A 16,162-nucleotide genomic window follows, 5' to 3' on the forward strand; every position below is an offset into this window, starting at 1 on the left:
AAATAAAATATGAAAAACAAAATCTAATTAAATTAAGCAAAGATAAATTAATTAAAATTAAAATTAAATTCAGTGTAAATAAACTTAATCAAATTAAACAAAACAAATAAAAAATATTAAGATATAAAATTAAATCAAATAAAAATAAACAAAGATACATTAATTAAAATATAAAAATAAATTGGAAAAATAAAATGTAATTAAATTAAGCAAAGATAAATTAATTAAATTATAAAATAAAATAATGTAAATGAATATTTTTGGCAGGCCAGGTGCACCTATAATAAAAACAGACTGAAGCAGCTCTTTTAGTGGTTCTATCTCTGAATAGAGCTTCTACTTCCTGGTGCTGCGTTACATGTTAGAGAAAGTGAATTAAAACACTGAGTTACACAAAGATTTCTCTGTTCAGTCCACTAAAGGAGCGTCTGTGTTCTCACATCACTAATAATCAGACGATACCCACTGCTTACAGCTGGGCATGGGGGGTGGGGGGTGGGGGGTGGGGTCAGGTGGTACGTTTCTGAAACTTTATCCTCAGTCTGCAGAGGAAAACTTAAAGCTCAGAGAAACGGTGAAAAACGTGATGTCCACCTTGAATTCACTCGGCACGATGAGCTTGGGTGTTTCCACGCCAACAAGCGCGTCCACGCCACAGAACAAGAGGATGGTCAGGATGATCGCAAAGTCGCTGATCAGCTTCCTCACCTGGGAAGAGGAAAAAACAAAAAACTTCAATAACACGCTGGAGGAGGAAAACGTGGCGATTCAAACGTGTTAAAAGTGTGTCACTGCTGAGCAAACAGACTAAACCAGTTCAACCAGTGACTTTTAAAGAGTCAATGGGGTGTATTGTTCCAGAAGATCAGCATCTCATTTAAAGGACGATACCAAAGACTGACAGACACTAGAAAAGCAGGTTAGATCTTTTCATTTATTCACCAAGAAAACACAGAAAATAACAACCACACATCACTTTTACGACCAGTCAATTATCATTATTTACACCATTTTCACATGATGCACATTTAGACAAAAAAAAATAAATCAGGATTTTTCCAAGTTTTTATTTATTTTTAATCAAATTTTAACTCTTACATAATTAACCACTAATCTGCACCACAGTTGCAAAGAATAACAGCTGTGTGACGTTTGGATGAGCCTTCACATAAACCAACGCACACACTGATAACTTTATATCTTCTTTAAAAAAAGGTTTAAAGGGTCAATACTGGCTTAAAAGTGGTGATGTAATTTCAAAAGTCAGAACAATTAGTTTGAATTTATAAATAATAGGCATGACAAATGGTAAATGTGGTTAAATTGGCAAAAAAATAAGCATTAAATAGAAGAAGTTAAAAGTACAAATAATGGGTGAATATATGTGACATTAGGTGAAAAAGGGGTTATCCAGGAAGTTTATTATATGGCTATAGTATATAGTCATCTTAAAGATGTAAATCCTTGTTTTAATCAGAAATAAAATGGGTTAAAAATGACCAAAAATGGTGAAAAAGGTGGTGAAATGAGATTTTAAAAACCACAGAAATTGGTTTAAAGTTGTAATTTAGAGTGGACAAAAACGAACAGAAAAAGTGGTAAGAAGAATTAGGGGGGGGGGGGGGGGGGAATAGTATAAACTAAAGTAAAATAATTAGTTTAAACTGGCAAATAACAGACATGACAAATGTGGTTAAATTTGCCAAAAATAAGCATGAAATCTGGTGAAAAGAGGTTAAAAGTGACAATAATGGATCAATATATGTGATATTAGGTGTAAAAGTGGTGGAAAGGGTTTATAAGTGCTGAAAAAGAAAATGTGCAGAAAGTTTAACAAATGTGCAGAAAAGTCATTAAAATGTGATGTAGAAGTGTCAGAAATGGGAGAAATCTAGCAAAAATGAATTAAAAGGGTAAAATATGGAAAAAAAAGTGATGAAAAAAGATTAAAATATGCTGTAGTTGCAGAAAAAGGGTAAAAATAAGCAAAAATAATTTCTTGAAGGCATCTGGTGACCCCCCCCCCCCACCCCGCAGTGTTTCATGACCAAATGGGGTCCTGACCCCAAGGTTGAGAACCACTGACTTAGTATATACTAATATGCTCACTTTGATTTTTTTTTTTTTTTTTTAAATCAATAAATATGACCTACTGTCTGGCCATGACTGATGTTTCTGCTCTATTTTAGTTCTGTTATAATCCTGTATAACACTTTATTTAATTAACATTTTTATTTTCACCATAAAATTCATACAAACCTGCCAATGATGAACATTTTAGGAAATCCTTATACTTTGTGTGCGTAATTAACTACTAACAGTATATATATATATATATATATAGAGCCTTAAGCACAGAGTAACCTCGTGTACACGTCTCTGACCCTGAACCATGGTTGGTTCCTCCTTCTTGTGACAAATTAACTTAATGTCAAGTTCAATTCTAAATCTCTGGAGTAAATGTGTATCTTTGTTTGTTTTAAATGTGTAAATGTTGTAGAAATGCAGTGGATTCATCTGCAAACGTGCACTGATAAGCAGAAGATGTTAGAAGGAAGTGTAAACCCTATCCAAGGTTGTGGTCAATTACATTTTTCTATTACAATTACATCTTCAATTATTTATGCATAATTACAACTCAATTACAATTACAGTAACCGGCATTTTTTCCAAATACGATGAATACTGAAAGTCAATTAAAATTATGTTAATTACTAAAGTTCAATTACAATTAATCCCAGATACTGAGCCTTAAATAAATAATCCTATAAAACATAACCTCCCACTTGTGTTAGCTTTCTGTTAGCATCTCTAATGATAACATATTGGTTTTGTCTTAAATCGGCTGTAAAATACCTATTTTATTTATTTATTTATTTTAATATTTTAGGTGTGGGAGTCTGAGCCTTTTTGTGTCAGTATACACCTCGATTTAATTTATTATTATTGTAAAATCATCATTAAAAGAACATATTTTTATAAATATTAACTATGTATGTGTCAGTCAGAATTATGACACGCGTCTCAAGTTTAATTAAATTGTAATTGATGGTTTTTATAGAATTTCTATAGCAATTACAATTACAAAGTAAATTATCTGAATTCAATACAATAGCAGCAGAATTTTTTGCCAATTTAGAATTACGTCATAACTGTAAATAATGATCAATTGCAGTTAAAACTGCCCCCGACACGTGTTATTTTCCACTCACTTTGGTGGGGAAGAAGCGGCTGGTTTTAAACTTCTTCAGAGCCATGGAGCAGATGTAGGTTCCAAAGAACAGGATGAGGGACATCAGGGCGATGTCAGGGACGTAACCACAGGCCTCCCCCACCAGCTCCCCCCCGTACGTCACACACTGCTGCCTGGTCAGAGACGCCCACGTGGCGTTCACGGGCTGCACAGGACAAAAAAAAGATATGAGCAAAAAACAGCACAGAAAACATTAAAAGCTGATTTATTATATGCAAGGAAAAGTTAATAAAAAAAAAAAAAAAAAAAAAGAGTAACGAGGACATCACGGACCAGATCAGTGCTGTTTGACATGGCTAAGATATCAAGGTCCACCGACGAGTTGCCTGGTGAGGAGAAAAAAAACATTTAATCATCAAAAAACAGCGACATTAAAAGAGCTGTGCCAACATCGTACAGAGAAAGTCAGATCACTGAGGTGATAAAACTGCTGAGAAAGTAAACAGAGGGTATGTGAAGGCTCACTAAGCTAGTATCATTTGTTATTTCTACTGCAAACAGAGCAAATACCAATAATATATATATATGTTCATCTCAGGTATGATTTGAATCTTTATATTATGGCACAAAGGAAACATAACGGTAGTTTAATGCAGAGAAAAGCAGCTTAAAGTTATGAAACAAATGATAATAAATGTTCAGAGATTTTTTATTTCTTCTTTTATGTAAACTGTGCTGAAAAATTGTCAAGTATTTATTTTATATCGTGGTGTATAATGTTGCATGAATCATTAAAAATGTTTTTCTGTCCATTTTTTCCCATTTTTAACCCATTTTATTTCTGATTAAAACAAGGATCATAACTATATACTAGTGCAAATAATACTGAACTTCCAGTATAACGGTGGATATTAGTCAAATTAATAAATAAATGTAGGAGAGCTCTTCTTCTCTGCTTTATTGTCTACTACCAAACCAACGAGTTGGAACTGTCGCCCCCCAGCGGTCACATTTCTTTTCAGGTCACAACTGTTTTTATCCTTTTTGTGTAAACAAAAGAGGTTTACATTTTTAACTTTCCCTGTTTTTTTTTCGATCAACCAAAAGCAGAACATGTGAAAAAGCTGATAATTGATCTAAAAATCTGCTAAATTATCTAAAGAAGTTGCTAAATGATGTAAAAAAAAGTTGCTAAATAATTTAAAAGCCGCTAAATGATCTAAAAAAAGTTGCTAAATGATGTAAAAATCAGGCTGAATGTTTCACTCCAATAGAAAACAATGGGATGTTTACAGGCAGTGGGGCCGTATGACATCATCAATCACATGATTCCAAGATGGAGGAACACAGGCTCTAAAACTGTAAAGTAGTCCTATTTTTAAAAAGCAATTAAATGAATATGGTATGGTGAAAATAATGTGTTTTCTTAGACGTAGATCTATACTAATAAGGACATTTAAATGGTTTTAAGCCACATTAGTAAACACAGTTCTGATCGTACCTGGTAAGCAGCGACAGTCGTACTGGGTGATGAGGTTGGGGTCGTAGTCTGAGTTGATGGGGTCGTGGTGGGCCAGTTTGATCATCTTCTTGAATGCGTCGTAGATGAAGATGAAGCTGATGAGAGCTGAGAATCCTTCCTCTGTGAACCGTGTGAAGTACTGCACCAGGAAACTGGCGTCCGTGGCCACCAGGACCAGACACAAAAACGCCGACCACAAACCGATCCACAGACGGAACTCCAGGTAGTTGAAGTCGTTGTCTCTGAAACGACAGCAAAGGTGCTCAGATTCATTCATTTATTACATGTTAACGTTGTTGAAATTAACTTTGATATGTCCAGAAAAAACTCATCAGGACACATCAAAGCGATCAGCAGATGCCTCTGAGGAAGACTGGCAGCTGACAGTCAAAACATGTCAGGAAATCAAAGTAAATTTCCTGAAAAAATTAAACCATAAGACGATAAGAATCTTGCTGGAATTAGATTTGTTAGCTCGTAGCACGCTAATATGTAACTACTATAATATACTTATAATTATTCTACTAGTTCTGCAATTGGGCATTTAAACGTGATATTAGCATATATTTTATTTGCACATGTTTGTCAATTAAGACCATAAACTAGTAGAGGTGTAACAATACATTCTAATCGATCAACAGTCAGTAGGATACGCCTTTTTGTTCAAAAGGAATGATTTTCATTTAAAATGCATGAAACGTCACAAAAACATCAAATATGTTTGTTTTTATTTCTAGCTTTTTATTTTCTTGCATTGTATCATCAAGGAAACTAGTGATTTACTTTGATCCCCTGATGTTATTAGCTTATGAGTTCTTTCTGAACATCAAAGCAAATTTCATCAAAGTAAATTCCCCAGAAAAATAAGTTGTCTGAATAAATAAAACTTTAACATATTACTCTTAGCTTTTATTTTGCAGAGGCGCGGTAATATTTGGCTGATCCTGGAACATGACATGAACTGACGCCACATTAACAGAAGGAGGTGGAAACGTTTGCAGGACGCAGACGACACCACAAGACTCCTCACTGTGTAAAATTAAATGTGTTAATAATTGATTATGGAACATTATCGGCCATTTGGTAACACAAGGAGAGGATCCAGGCTGAGGAAGAGGAGGAGGAGGAAGATACGGGAGGAGGAGTCAACCAGCCGTAACCTCCAGCCAGGTTTGGACAAATTGTGTCAAAACGTAACGTTTTTGTTCCCAACTTGTACATCAAAGAGAAAAAAAAGCTAAAATTGAGAATCCTGAACATCAAAGCACAGAAAGCCTTTGATCATCAGAATTTTATTTTATTTTTCTTTAATACTTTTATTCCATCTCCATATCACCAGTGAATGAATTTGAGGCGTATCCAACACTCACTTGCTGAAATTAAAGAGCAGTCGTTCAAACACCAGCACTGGTCCCGTACTGCTGAGGATGGTGAGAGGTTGACCAGCTAACAGACAGAACACGGCTCCCGTTAGCGCCGTACCCAGAAAACTCTCCAACACTCCCTGAAACACATGCAGAAAAATAACAGGATTTAACATGTAGTACAATCTAAAATAAACACATTTACAAAAGATTTAACTCAAAATTTAAGGTAAAGAGAAATAAAGTAATGTTCAAATCTTGTTGCGTTTTATGTTGATAAATGCCACAAATGCATGTGTTTATATCTGGACCGCTCCTAGCTAACAAGCTAGCATTTATGACCAGGAGACCACATAAAAACATGCAGGACAGGAGCCCCCCAGGACCAGACATGGGCACATTTTGGAATGTTAAGAGTTCATTTTCTGGTTCTTTTTGAAGCAAAACCTTGACATAAAAGTTTGTTAAAGCTAAGCTAAGCTAAAGACACTACGATACAGATGTGCCGTGTGGAAATACTTTAACCCTCCTATTATCCTCAAATATGACGTATTTTACCCTTGGGGTCAATGTGACCCCAGGGACATTTGCCTCCAGAAAATGATTTTCAGAAAATCATTGACCAAATTTTTTAGTTTATTACACTACAGTATAAACTCTATTGGTTGTGGTGATGATATGACCTTTGACCTTTCCTGCATCAGGTCAAACTTTCAGTTTTAGAGTCGGTAGATCATAAAAATCTCCTAATTTGGGGTGCACTTGCTGTCATGAGAATATTGTCATATTGACACCAGAAAAACACCAATGCATGCAATATGTGTTTAGCACAATGAAAAAATATCGTCATGATAATTTTATGCTTAATTATAGCTGTCAAATTTGGAAAAGTCATGAAAAAAAGTCAACTTTATTTCTTCAAATGATAAACATTGAATGGGGTCAAATTAACCCCACTGATTATATATATATAATAATATAGGAGGGTTAAGGTTACTAAGAGACAATTCTAAGCCTAATTATCTTGAGAAAGTTAAAAAAAAAAATGTTAATTCAACACTGTTATTGATGAGCAAACATATCTTGAGTTTACGTAGTATTGAAGAACTTCAGCAAAGCAACATTTAATATACACATAAAATGTGACAAAGCATTTGTATACCATTGCACACTTTATTTTTTTAAATGCAAAGTCTGTAAAATGTTGCTTAAACTGAACTCTGTGGTTCTGGTCTTTGAGGTCAACGTGTGTCACATGTGCAGACGTCGTCCAACAGGTCAGAGTTTGTGTAAATTTCCATTTCCTCCGTAAATCAGTGACATATTTTGCTGACAGTTGAAAGTTGTGTTTTCCCTGCACACATGCACACACACACACACACACATGCACACGTGTATCTCTGGCCCGTCGGGACCAGCCTGTTTGGTTTCCATTCACACGCAGCAGCAGTTGTACAGTACATAGTAATTGTGGAGTAATGAAATGGAATACAGCTGAGGTACAGAATGAGAGGAAGGTTAAGTGAGGGCAGGGAATCCCTCTGTGGACAGTGGGAAACATGGAGAGGGGGGGGGGGGTTTAGAGCGCTCCACTAAGCTGGATCTGTGGTTATTTACAGCGGGTAAATCTATGGAACCTTAGTCACAGGAGAAGCAGAGTGAACTCTTTAGAACTCCTGTGCTCATCTTCACAAAGCATGCTAAGGCTAAAAGTAGCTTTAGTGATGTCACTCTTAGAATTCCTCAAATTTTAAGATTTTTCTTAGAATTTTTCCTTGTTAGGATAAAATAATCTCAGGCTCTAAAAGAGCTACTAAGGTGGCTTATATTTATAATTATTAATATTATTATTAATATAGTGTTTCTGGTTAGTTTTTGTTTTTTCCCACCGTCCAAGTCACATTCCTTGTGTTGTTTCAAACTCTAATTGTGAGAAAAGTCAGATTCAGAATAGTTTTATTGCCCCAGTGTAACGTAATAACAGCCTTGTACTGCTGTGTGATTCGTTCGCTCCCTTCTCTGTGTGCCACAATCTCCGCCCTCACTTTGATTGGACCAGGTACCAGTGTGCGCACACAGGAGAGGGAACCACACATTGATTATCAGAGCAATAAGTTCCCAGCTCTGCTTTTTCTCGTGTGCCATAATCAGAACCCAGTTTCCCTTTTAATGCTCGTGTATTTCACATTTAAAAGAGCTTCAGCAATCACAGGAATCACTGACAGCTGTGTCTGCTCCACTAATAATATCAAATACAAACACCAAGCTGGACAGTTAACAATAATAAGTAGATCAATATAATAATTGGCAAGTTCAACATGTTAAGCTGTGAACAAATGAAATTAATTTCATGATTACACATTTCTTAATGCAGTCCAAGTATGATCCGTTGATTTTATTCTCCATTCCTTACTAGGAGCACAGAACGCTTTTTATTTTATTTTCCCCTCTTTCTCGACCAACCAATCACAGATTTTAGGAGAATGCATCATACCCAGCAACGAGGTCAACCACTACGGAGCCCAGTGAGGGATATAGATGAGATAAAAAAGAAGGGAGTAATTATGTCGGGGATCCTGACTTACTTACTCAGGGCTCGAGATAATCAGCGGTTTAAAGTAGAATGCTTGTTTACATCGCGTATTACGATAAAGCCATCAGAAGCCGACGGGAGCTTCATGGCGCGTTCAAGTATCACCCAAATAGTACTGTACAGGCGTATTGTACCAAACATTCATAGAAAATCGAATTGTTTTCAGCAAACTCAACACATTCTTGTTTAGCCTACAGGTCCTCAGGTACCTCTATGCCTACATTCTCTAGAACACATAAGTACATGGGAGACTGTAGAACTTTCTACTCAGAGTTGTTCTCACAAACTTCCCGAATCCCATTTAAGCTCAGGAACTTTTAAGACTAAGTTAGGATCTCTCTGAGAAGCTTCATGAATACGGGCACAGGGTGTTAAACAGCAGGTACGACAGATGCTTCTCAGCCCTAGAAGAACACGGCTTATCAGCTGAGGAGGTTAATTACATAATAGAAGGCTCTGCAGCACATATAGATACAAGGTTCCCACACTTTCACCATGATCTTTCTAAACTTTTCCAAAATAGATTTAAACATTTTATTCCTTGAAATCTAAGGTTTTCCAAATTTTACCATTAAAAAAAAAGTCATCTAGGAGCATACTGACACAAAAAGAAACTCAGACGTCCACAACAAAAATATTAAAACCTATATTTTCATTGATTAAGAAGCCAAACAAGGTAACCAATAGATAGGAAATAAATGATATGATTGATATTTGTTTTTAGTGTATTTTACAGCTGATTTAGGACCTGTTAGCATAAGAGATGCTAACAGAAAGCTAACAACACAGGTTATTTATTTCAGGCTCAGTAATTGAGATTAATTTTTAAATGGACTTTAGTAATTGAGAAGGTAATTGTAATTGACTTTCTGAGGATAGTAATCATAACTGAACATAGGTAATTAAAAACGTAATTGTAACTGAAAAATGTAATTGGCCCAACCCTGATAAACAGTAGCATCATATAATGGCGCAGTAGCCTTTGAGACGCATTTTGCAATTTACCTGCATGTTTTCCGTGGCGTCCCCCAGCAGTCCTCCGAAGGTGATGGCGTTGGTGACGGTTCCCAGGTAGATGAAGAGGATGGCCGACAGGGACTGGATGTGGAGCGCGTCGTAGAAGTCGCTGGCGAAAAACGGCAGCTTTCGCTTGATGTCCAGGACGAGACCCCCACAAAACCTGGGAGTTAAGAGTCAACATTAGGATTAAATACGCTGAAGACTCTTTGACTTCAGGGGGAAAAATGTGGCGGTGTACATTTTACGACATCTTCAGGTCTCATCAAATGAAACGCCCTCATCTGTCAAACCAAACAGTGTCAAATGAAACAGCCACACCCTGGATTTCCACTGGATGCGTTTCAGCTCAGAAACTGCAGCGTAATCTTTAATCCGTTAATATCTGTTTCAGCGAGGACTCAGAGGTAGACAACTGTTATCAAAACAGGGCCAAAAAATGTGTTTGTTTGATCAGAGGGCAACATGATCAACGTTCATGTTAGCATTTAGAATAATGAGCGATCTGAGCATTAATACAGGACAGAACAAAGTAAAAGTGTGTTTTTCTGTCATTCTGTGCATGTTTGTTGTTGTCTTGCTCGTTGTGAAGTGTTTTGTGCATTTCTGTTGTCCTTTTGTGTATTTGTCCTGTAAAATATGTGTTTTTTGGAGTCATATTGTGTATTTGTGTTGTCATTTTGTGTTTTTTTGGAGTATTTTTGTTGTTGTTTTGCTTGTTAGTTAGTACTAGCCATTTTTCATCATTTTGTGTACTTTTGTTGTCATTTTCTGTAATTTTGTATATTTTTCTGAGTAATTTTGTGTACTACTGTAGTCGTTTTGTTCATTTTTGTTGTAGTTTTGTGTGTTTTTGGAGTACTTCCTGTGTTTTTTATCTTGTCTTTTACTGTATTTTCCTGCAATGTTTTAATTATTTGTATTTTTAATGCATTCTTGCTTTTGTTTTGAGTAATTTTCAGTCGTTTTGTACGTTAACCACATAAAATTAGACCAATGGCCACCAGTTGCCTATGTCTGTATATGTGATTCACCCCTTTATAAATGCAATATATATTATATGCTAAGATTTTAAAAGGTATCGCCCCCCCCCCCCCCCCCCCCCCCCCAATCGTCATGTCATGTTTTACTGCCTTTACGGTTTAGTGAACAGGGCGTAAGAATGGAGAACAGAGATGCTTTTATTTTCATTGTAACTCAATGAAAACTACAGTGAAAGAGGTTTTTGTTCTTTTCGTCCAGTGCAGATCATTTTCTCTTGTGAACTGAGAAAAATATCAGCGCCTTTACAAAACTAGGAAACATTGACAGACATCAGGTATTAATCCAATTTACTGCAAAACATCCACATTTTAACATGTTTTAATAAGATTCTTACAGAATAAGTCCATATATTCAGATTATTTAGTTACTAGTTATTAATCAGATCAGTACAGAGTAAAATTACCGTTTGGTGCGCTGCAGCTCCTCTCCAACCTGGTGACCCCCTCCTCCTCCGTCATCATGGGGGGCGTCGCCGTTCATCTGAGGCGCCTCTAACCCAGCGTACATGTTCTTCCTTTAGGACGAGACCAAAACAAAGCTGACATTTATAACCTGCCACGTGTTTCTACACCATTACAAACACTATTTTGCAATCATAATTTGTCTTTTCTCTCTAGTCTTATTCCAACAATTGATGTCATTTTAATTGAAAATAGTGTTTTTTTCATCCTGCAATCTTTCCTAAAATAACGTTAAAAATGGTCCATAAATGGAGTTACAAAGGTTGAAACTGTATTTTTCATGCAACAAGTTCGACAGCCCTGACCTGAAGCCTCTACCCTGGGTTTAAAGTTAACAAAGTGCATTAAAGCAACATTCCACATGTTTGAGATCTAAGTAAGTAAGTAAATGTTATTTATAAAACACTTTCATAGATAGAAATCACAAAGTGCTTTACAGTAAAAACACAGACGTTGAGCTGAAGTTATTCAGATGCAGAATAATTATATGATGTGTCATGATGTCATAAACCAATTGATAATAAATTACAATTATGATGTCATTTTAATTGAAAATTAATTAATAAATCTAGATGTATATGGACAGAAAAAAGCCCACCCCAAAAATATTAATACTAATATTTATTGATTAGGAACCCTAAGAAGGTAACCAAGAGATGAGAAACTAATTAGATGATAGATAATTAAAACATGGTTCAAAACTGATCCGTTATCATTAGAGATGCTAACAAAGCTAACACAAGAGGAAGGCTACGTTTTATTACATTTATTAAAGGCTCAGTAATTGTGATTAAACTTTAGTAATTGAGAATGTAATTGTAATTGGGAAAAATGCTGATCACTGTTATCGTATTTAATTATAATTGAAGACGTAATTGTAATTAAAAAACATAACTGACTCAAATCTGGGGTTCTTATGATTTATAGGGATGATTTTTGTCACGTTGTTACGTTGTCCATGTGATCAGACTGGAGCTAACCTCTTATCCGGGGAGGGGAGGGTCTTTGGGGGCTCTATCCGAATGTTGGGGTCCCACTCCCCAGGAGGCAACACAATGACCTCCTCCAGGAACTCCTCGATCCCAGCCAGCAGGTCCTGCCTGTCCTTCGCTTTGTAGGCGATATCATGGAAAACCTGGAGCAAACCAAAATAGCAGCTCTGTTGATACTCAGCTCAGCAGAAAAACACAACGTGGAGGGTTTTAGGGGAAAAAAAGACCCCAAACAAGCAGCACACTGGAATATTCTCCACATGTTGACAGTGTACACAGAGCGTAAAACGTTGGGTGGTGATAAACCGTTAAAGGAGAGTCGAGAGGGTCATGTTTACCAGGAGGAAATCCTGGAAACACACTTCCTGTACACTGATGTTGACACATGAGATAACGCTGGGAGGAGCTGAGGCATGTGGGTAATATTACGCTAGGTCAGTGGTTCTCAAACTACCCCCTTAGAACGATGACAACACTTAGCTCAGAATTCTGTGAAATATAGATGATAATAATAGAATGAATGAGTGATAAACATTTTTAAATATCTCATTTTGTAAATAAGTGAATGAAAGTATTTAGATTTATTTCTATAGTTATGTTTATCATTTATGGTCATTTCCTGGTGTGGAACCAACACTGACATATTTGCAGTTCAAGTTTTAATCAAAATAATTTTGTGTGTTTTCTATCTTATTTGTGTTGTTGGTATCATTTAAATTTATCTCAGTGTGTTTTTGTTGTCGTTCTGTATGTTTCTGTTATTTCTGTGTATTTTGTAGCGATCTTGTGTATTTTTATCTCATTTATTGTCGTTTTGTACTGTCTAACCTTGTCATTTTGTCAGTTGATGGTAATATTTAATATGATTATCATTTTTAACTAAAAATAAACATTATGAAACCCCATATTTTTAATGCTTTTATTTGTTAATTTTCCACTATCTCTCAAGTACCCCCTGTAGTGCCATCTTGTACCCCTAGGGTACACGATGCTCATTGGTTATCAGTTAGATTTCCTGATCACACATTTTGAGCAGCCCTCAAAATAAAATACACAAAATGACTCCAAAAACGGGAACAAAAACATAAAAATATATAGAAAGATCACAAAATGACAACAAAAATACACAAATTGGCTCATAACACACAGAACAACAACAAAGTAACACAATGAAGGGAAAATCTACTAAATGTGTTCAAAAACACACAAAATGACAAGACAACAGAAAAAGCAAAATAAGAGAAAAATTACACAAAATGACCACAAAAAAAATGAACAAAAACACAAAAAATGACAACACAAACTGTTTGCTCTAACATGTATTAATGCTCTAATGGGTCATTATTCTAAATGTTGACATTAATGTTGATAATGTGGCCCTTGGATCAGAAAAATCATATTTTGTGGCCCCGCTGTAACAGTGAGGAAAGGCTACGTTACAAATCCACCTTATCAACAATAAAAGGCTGAACGATTCATTTCCCCCCAAAATAGTTTTGAGTTACCTTTTGTTTATTGGCTTAAGACCATCATAATAAAGTCTTTCATTAAAACAAACATTGATAGTAGAACCTGGAATAGTATCACTCCCATTATCTTTGTGTGGAAAACGTATCAAAAAAGATCCCAAAAGGTCAAATGACTAGATTTCACATAAACAAATGTAATGAAAACCTGGGGAGGATAATGTCTGTGGCGTTCCTGTAGATAATAACCACAAACCATTCTCTCTATTGTTTCCAAAGAGTATTTAGTGCTAAAAATGATCCCTAATATTGTTCTAATCCACAAAAACAACTGTCAAAGACGTGGCACATACAGGGCCTAATGATGTTAATATCACTGGAAATAAACCTGAAATGTAACGTCATATCACCAAAAATACCATAAATAAACCAGAACTAAATGTACAGAAAGCGAATCACTGTTTTCCTGTTTTGGTGAAAAAAACACAAAATAAAAACATTTCTTAAACTTCTATAATGAAACTTTCACCCCCCCATGTATCAAGGCCCCCTCAGAGCATCCGATTCAGAGAAAACATGAATCATTGCGTAAATTACGTTTTTTTTTTTTTCAAAATCCTGCAATTTTTAATTAATTTGTGGAAATTATGTTAAATAATTGCAGGAATATTGACTTATTTGAACAATTTTAAATTTAAAATGACTGCAGTCATGGTAAAATTAGGATTCTCCAAATATTGTGGAATATATATTGAATTTGTATATTTAAATATCTGAGCTGATTTATCTACAACTGGATTATTTGGTAATCTGGACAATCATTTTTTATTTTCTCGTCCAGGCTGAATTTGATCATCTAAAGGGCCAGATTTTCACTGTAGGGCTACGTTGTATATGACATTACATTATTATGTACATGGGTACATGGTTTCAGGTTAAATGTCTGAAGGGGTGCGGGAGCGTGAAAAGTTTGGGTACCACTAGTCTAGACTATATATTTATCAGTGTTAAAAAATAAAATAAAATATCAGGATCGTCCCCAGCAGCTTTAAACTCAAACAAAGATGGCGAACCACCACCTTACCTCGTCTGACATCAGGGTGGCGATGGCTCGGCCAATCTCTCGATAGGACTTCGCTTTGCCTTTTGGTCCCAACAGGACGAATAGAAACCTGAGGACAGAAAACGTTAGCAGAAGCTTGTGAACGTGTCCCCACACTGGGACGATGATAACACAACCCTGTACCTGGTGGGCACTGGGACCTCGGTGAGCGCTCCCAACATGACGGCCTGCTGCAGACGAACAAACGCCACAAACGAAGTCTCCAGGAAGTCGACTTCTCCAACCAGAACGTTTGACGCCTCGGCATCTCTGGGAAGTTTCTTCATGAACTTATTCCTCAACTAAAACAGAGAATGTGACAATTATCTATAACAAAAAAATGAAATACTGCCAATACAATAATGCTTTAAGTTAACCAAATCTATTGTCTTTAAAAGTATGTCTGCGCCTTATGATTATGGGTGAAATATTAAGAAAAGCTTTACAAGACTAAATTTGTAATTTTTATTTCAATCTATGATGTGAAAATCTAAAAACAGTAATGGGCACCTGGTGGCATTTCTGAAGCTTGTGTAAATCTCTGTACGAGTTAAGCAGAATAATGTTTACAAGAAGAACATGTGTGAGATTGATAGAATATTAACAGGATCTAGCGCGACACCAAAGGTCAGTGGTTTGACAAATGTTCACGTTCATTAGGAGTCGCTGGAGCGTAATGCCAGTCGTTACTTTTTAACAGGGGGGGGGGCTTTATTTAACACCAATGAGTTCCAACTGTGGGAGAAACATGTGGTAGATACACAGAATGACACAAAGGCAAACATCAAAGGCATTTGTGACGTGTGAATGAAACATTTACCTGATCCTTCTCTGGTTTATCAGAAAAGTCATTCAGGCTGTTGGACGTGAAGTTACGATGGGCGGTTGTTGGACTGCCTGCAAACAAATAGGTGAGATAAAGGTTGAATAATGAGATATTTATTTGTATCCATGACTTTGGTGTTTGGAGGATGAGAAAAGCAAAGGAGGAAATGTCCAGAGAGAGACAGAAACATCAGGTTTAGGCCTGGTGCCATAGAGGAGACAGGTGTTAAATTACATTAACTAAACCATTCAATGATCTGATGTTAGAATCACGCTTTACGCGAGTCACAACACATACCAGTGTCATGCATCAACAGGCTCCTCACTGTGAGTCACGTTTACAGAAAGTCTAGAGTCGAACCAGTTTGACATTAAAATCAGGATCAACGAGTGCAGACGTCACTGTTGCTTTATTAAGCTTCACTAAAGGTAGTGAAAGTGGAGAAAATCTCTGAAAACTACTGCTGAAAATAAGAAAATCCAGCTGTGGAATGCACTTGTCGGGCCTGTCCAGCTGGGTTCCCTGGAGGGGGTGGGTGGGGGGGGCACCAGACCTATGTCTGGCAGGACACGTGGGCTACGT

General features: G+C 36.3%; 1 protein-coding gene across 1 annotated transcript in view; it reads right to left on the reverse strand.

Moving 5' to 3' along the window:
* LOC114473030 (electrogenic sodium bicarbonate cotransporter 1-like) overlaps nt 1-16,162 on the reverse strand; it is a 45,785-nt gene that overhangs the window by 7,710 nt on the left and 21,913 nt on the right. Inside the window, exons 7-17 of the mRNA XM_028462407.1 lie at nt 15,575-15,651; nt 14,899-15,056; nt 14,737-14,824; nt 12,175-12,329; nt 11,137-11,247; nt 9,678-9,852; nt 6,086-6,219; nt 4,695-4,957; nt 3,527-3,579; nt 3,213-3,398; nt 595-708 (exon numbers count right to left, since the gene is read on the reverse strand). Coding sequence (XP_028318208.1) covers nt 595-708; nt 3,213-3,398; nt 3,527-3,579; nt 4,695-4,957; nt 6,086-6,219; nt 9,678-9,852; nt 11,137-11,247; nt 12,175-12,329; nt 14,737-14,824; nt 14,899-15,056; nt 15,575-15,651 — 1,514 coding nt within the window. The remainder of the gene's footprint in view (nt 1-594; nt 709-3,212; nt 3,399-3,526; nt 3,580-4,694; nt 4,958-6,085; nt 6,220-9,677; nt 9,853-11,136; nt 11,248-12,174; nt 12,330-14,736; nt 14,825-14,898; nt 15,057-15,574; nt 15,652-16,162) is intronic.

This window comes from Gouania willdenowi, chromosome 12 (genome assembly GCF_900634775.1).
Source record: "Gouania willdenowi chromosome 12, fGouWil2.1, whole genome shotgun sequence".
Classification (NCBI taxonomy): domain Eukaryota; kingdom Metazoa; phylum Chordata; class Actinopteri; order Blenniiformes; family Gobiesocidae; genus Gouania; species Gouania willdenowi.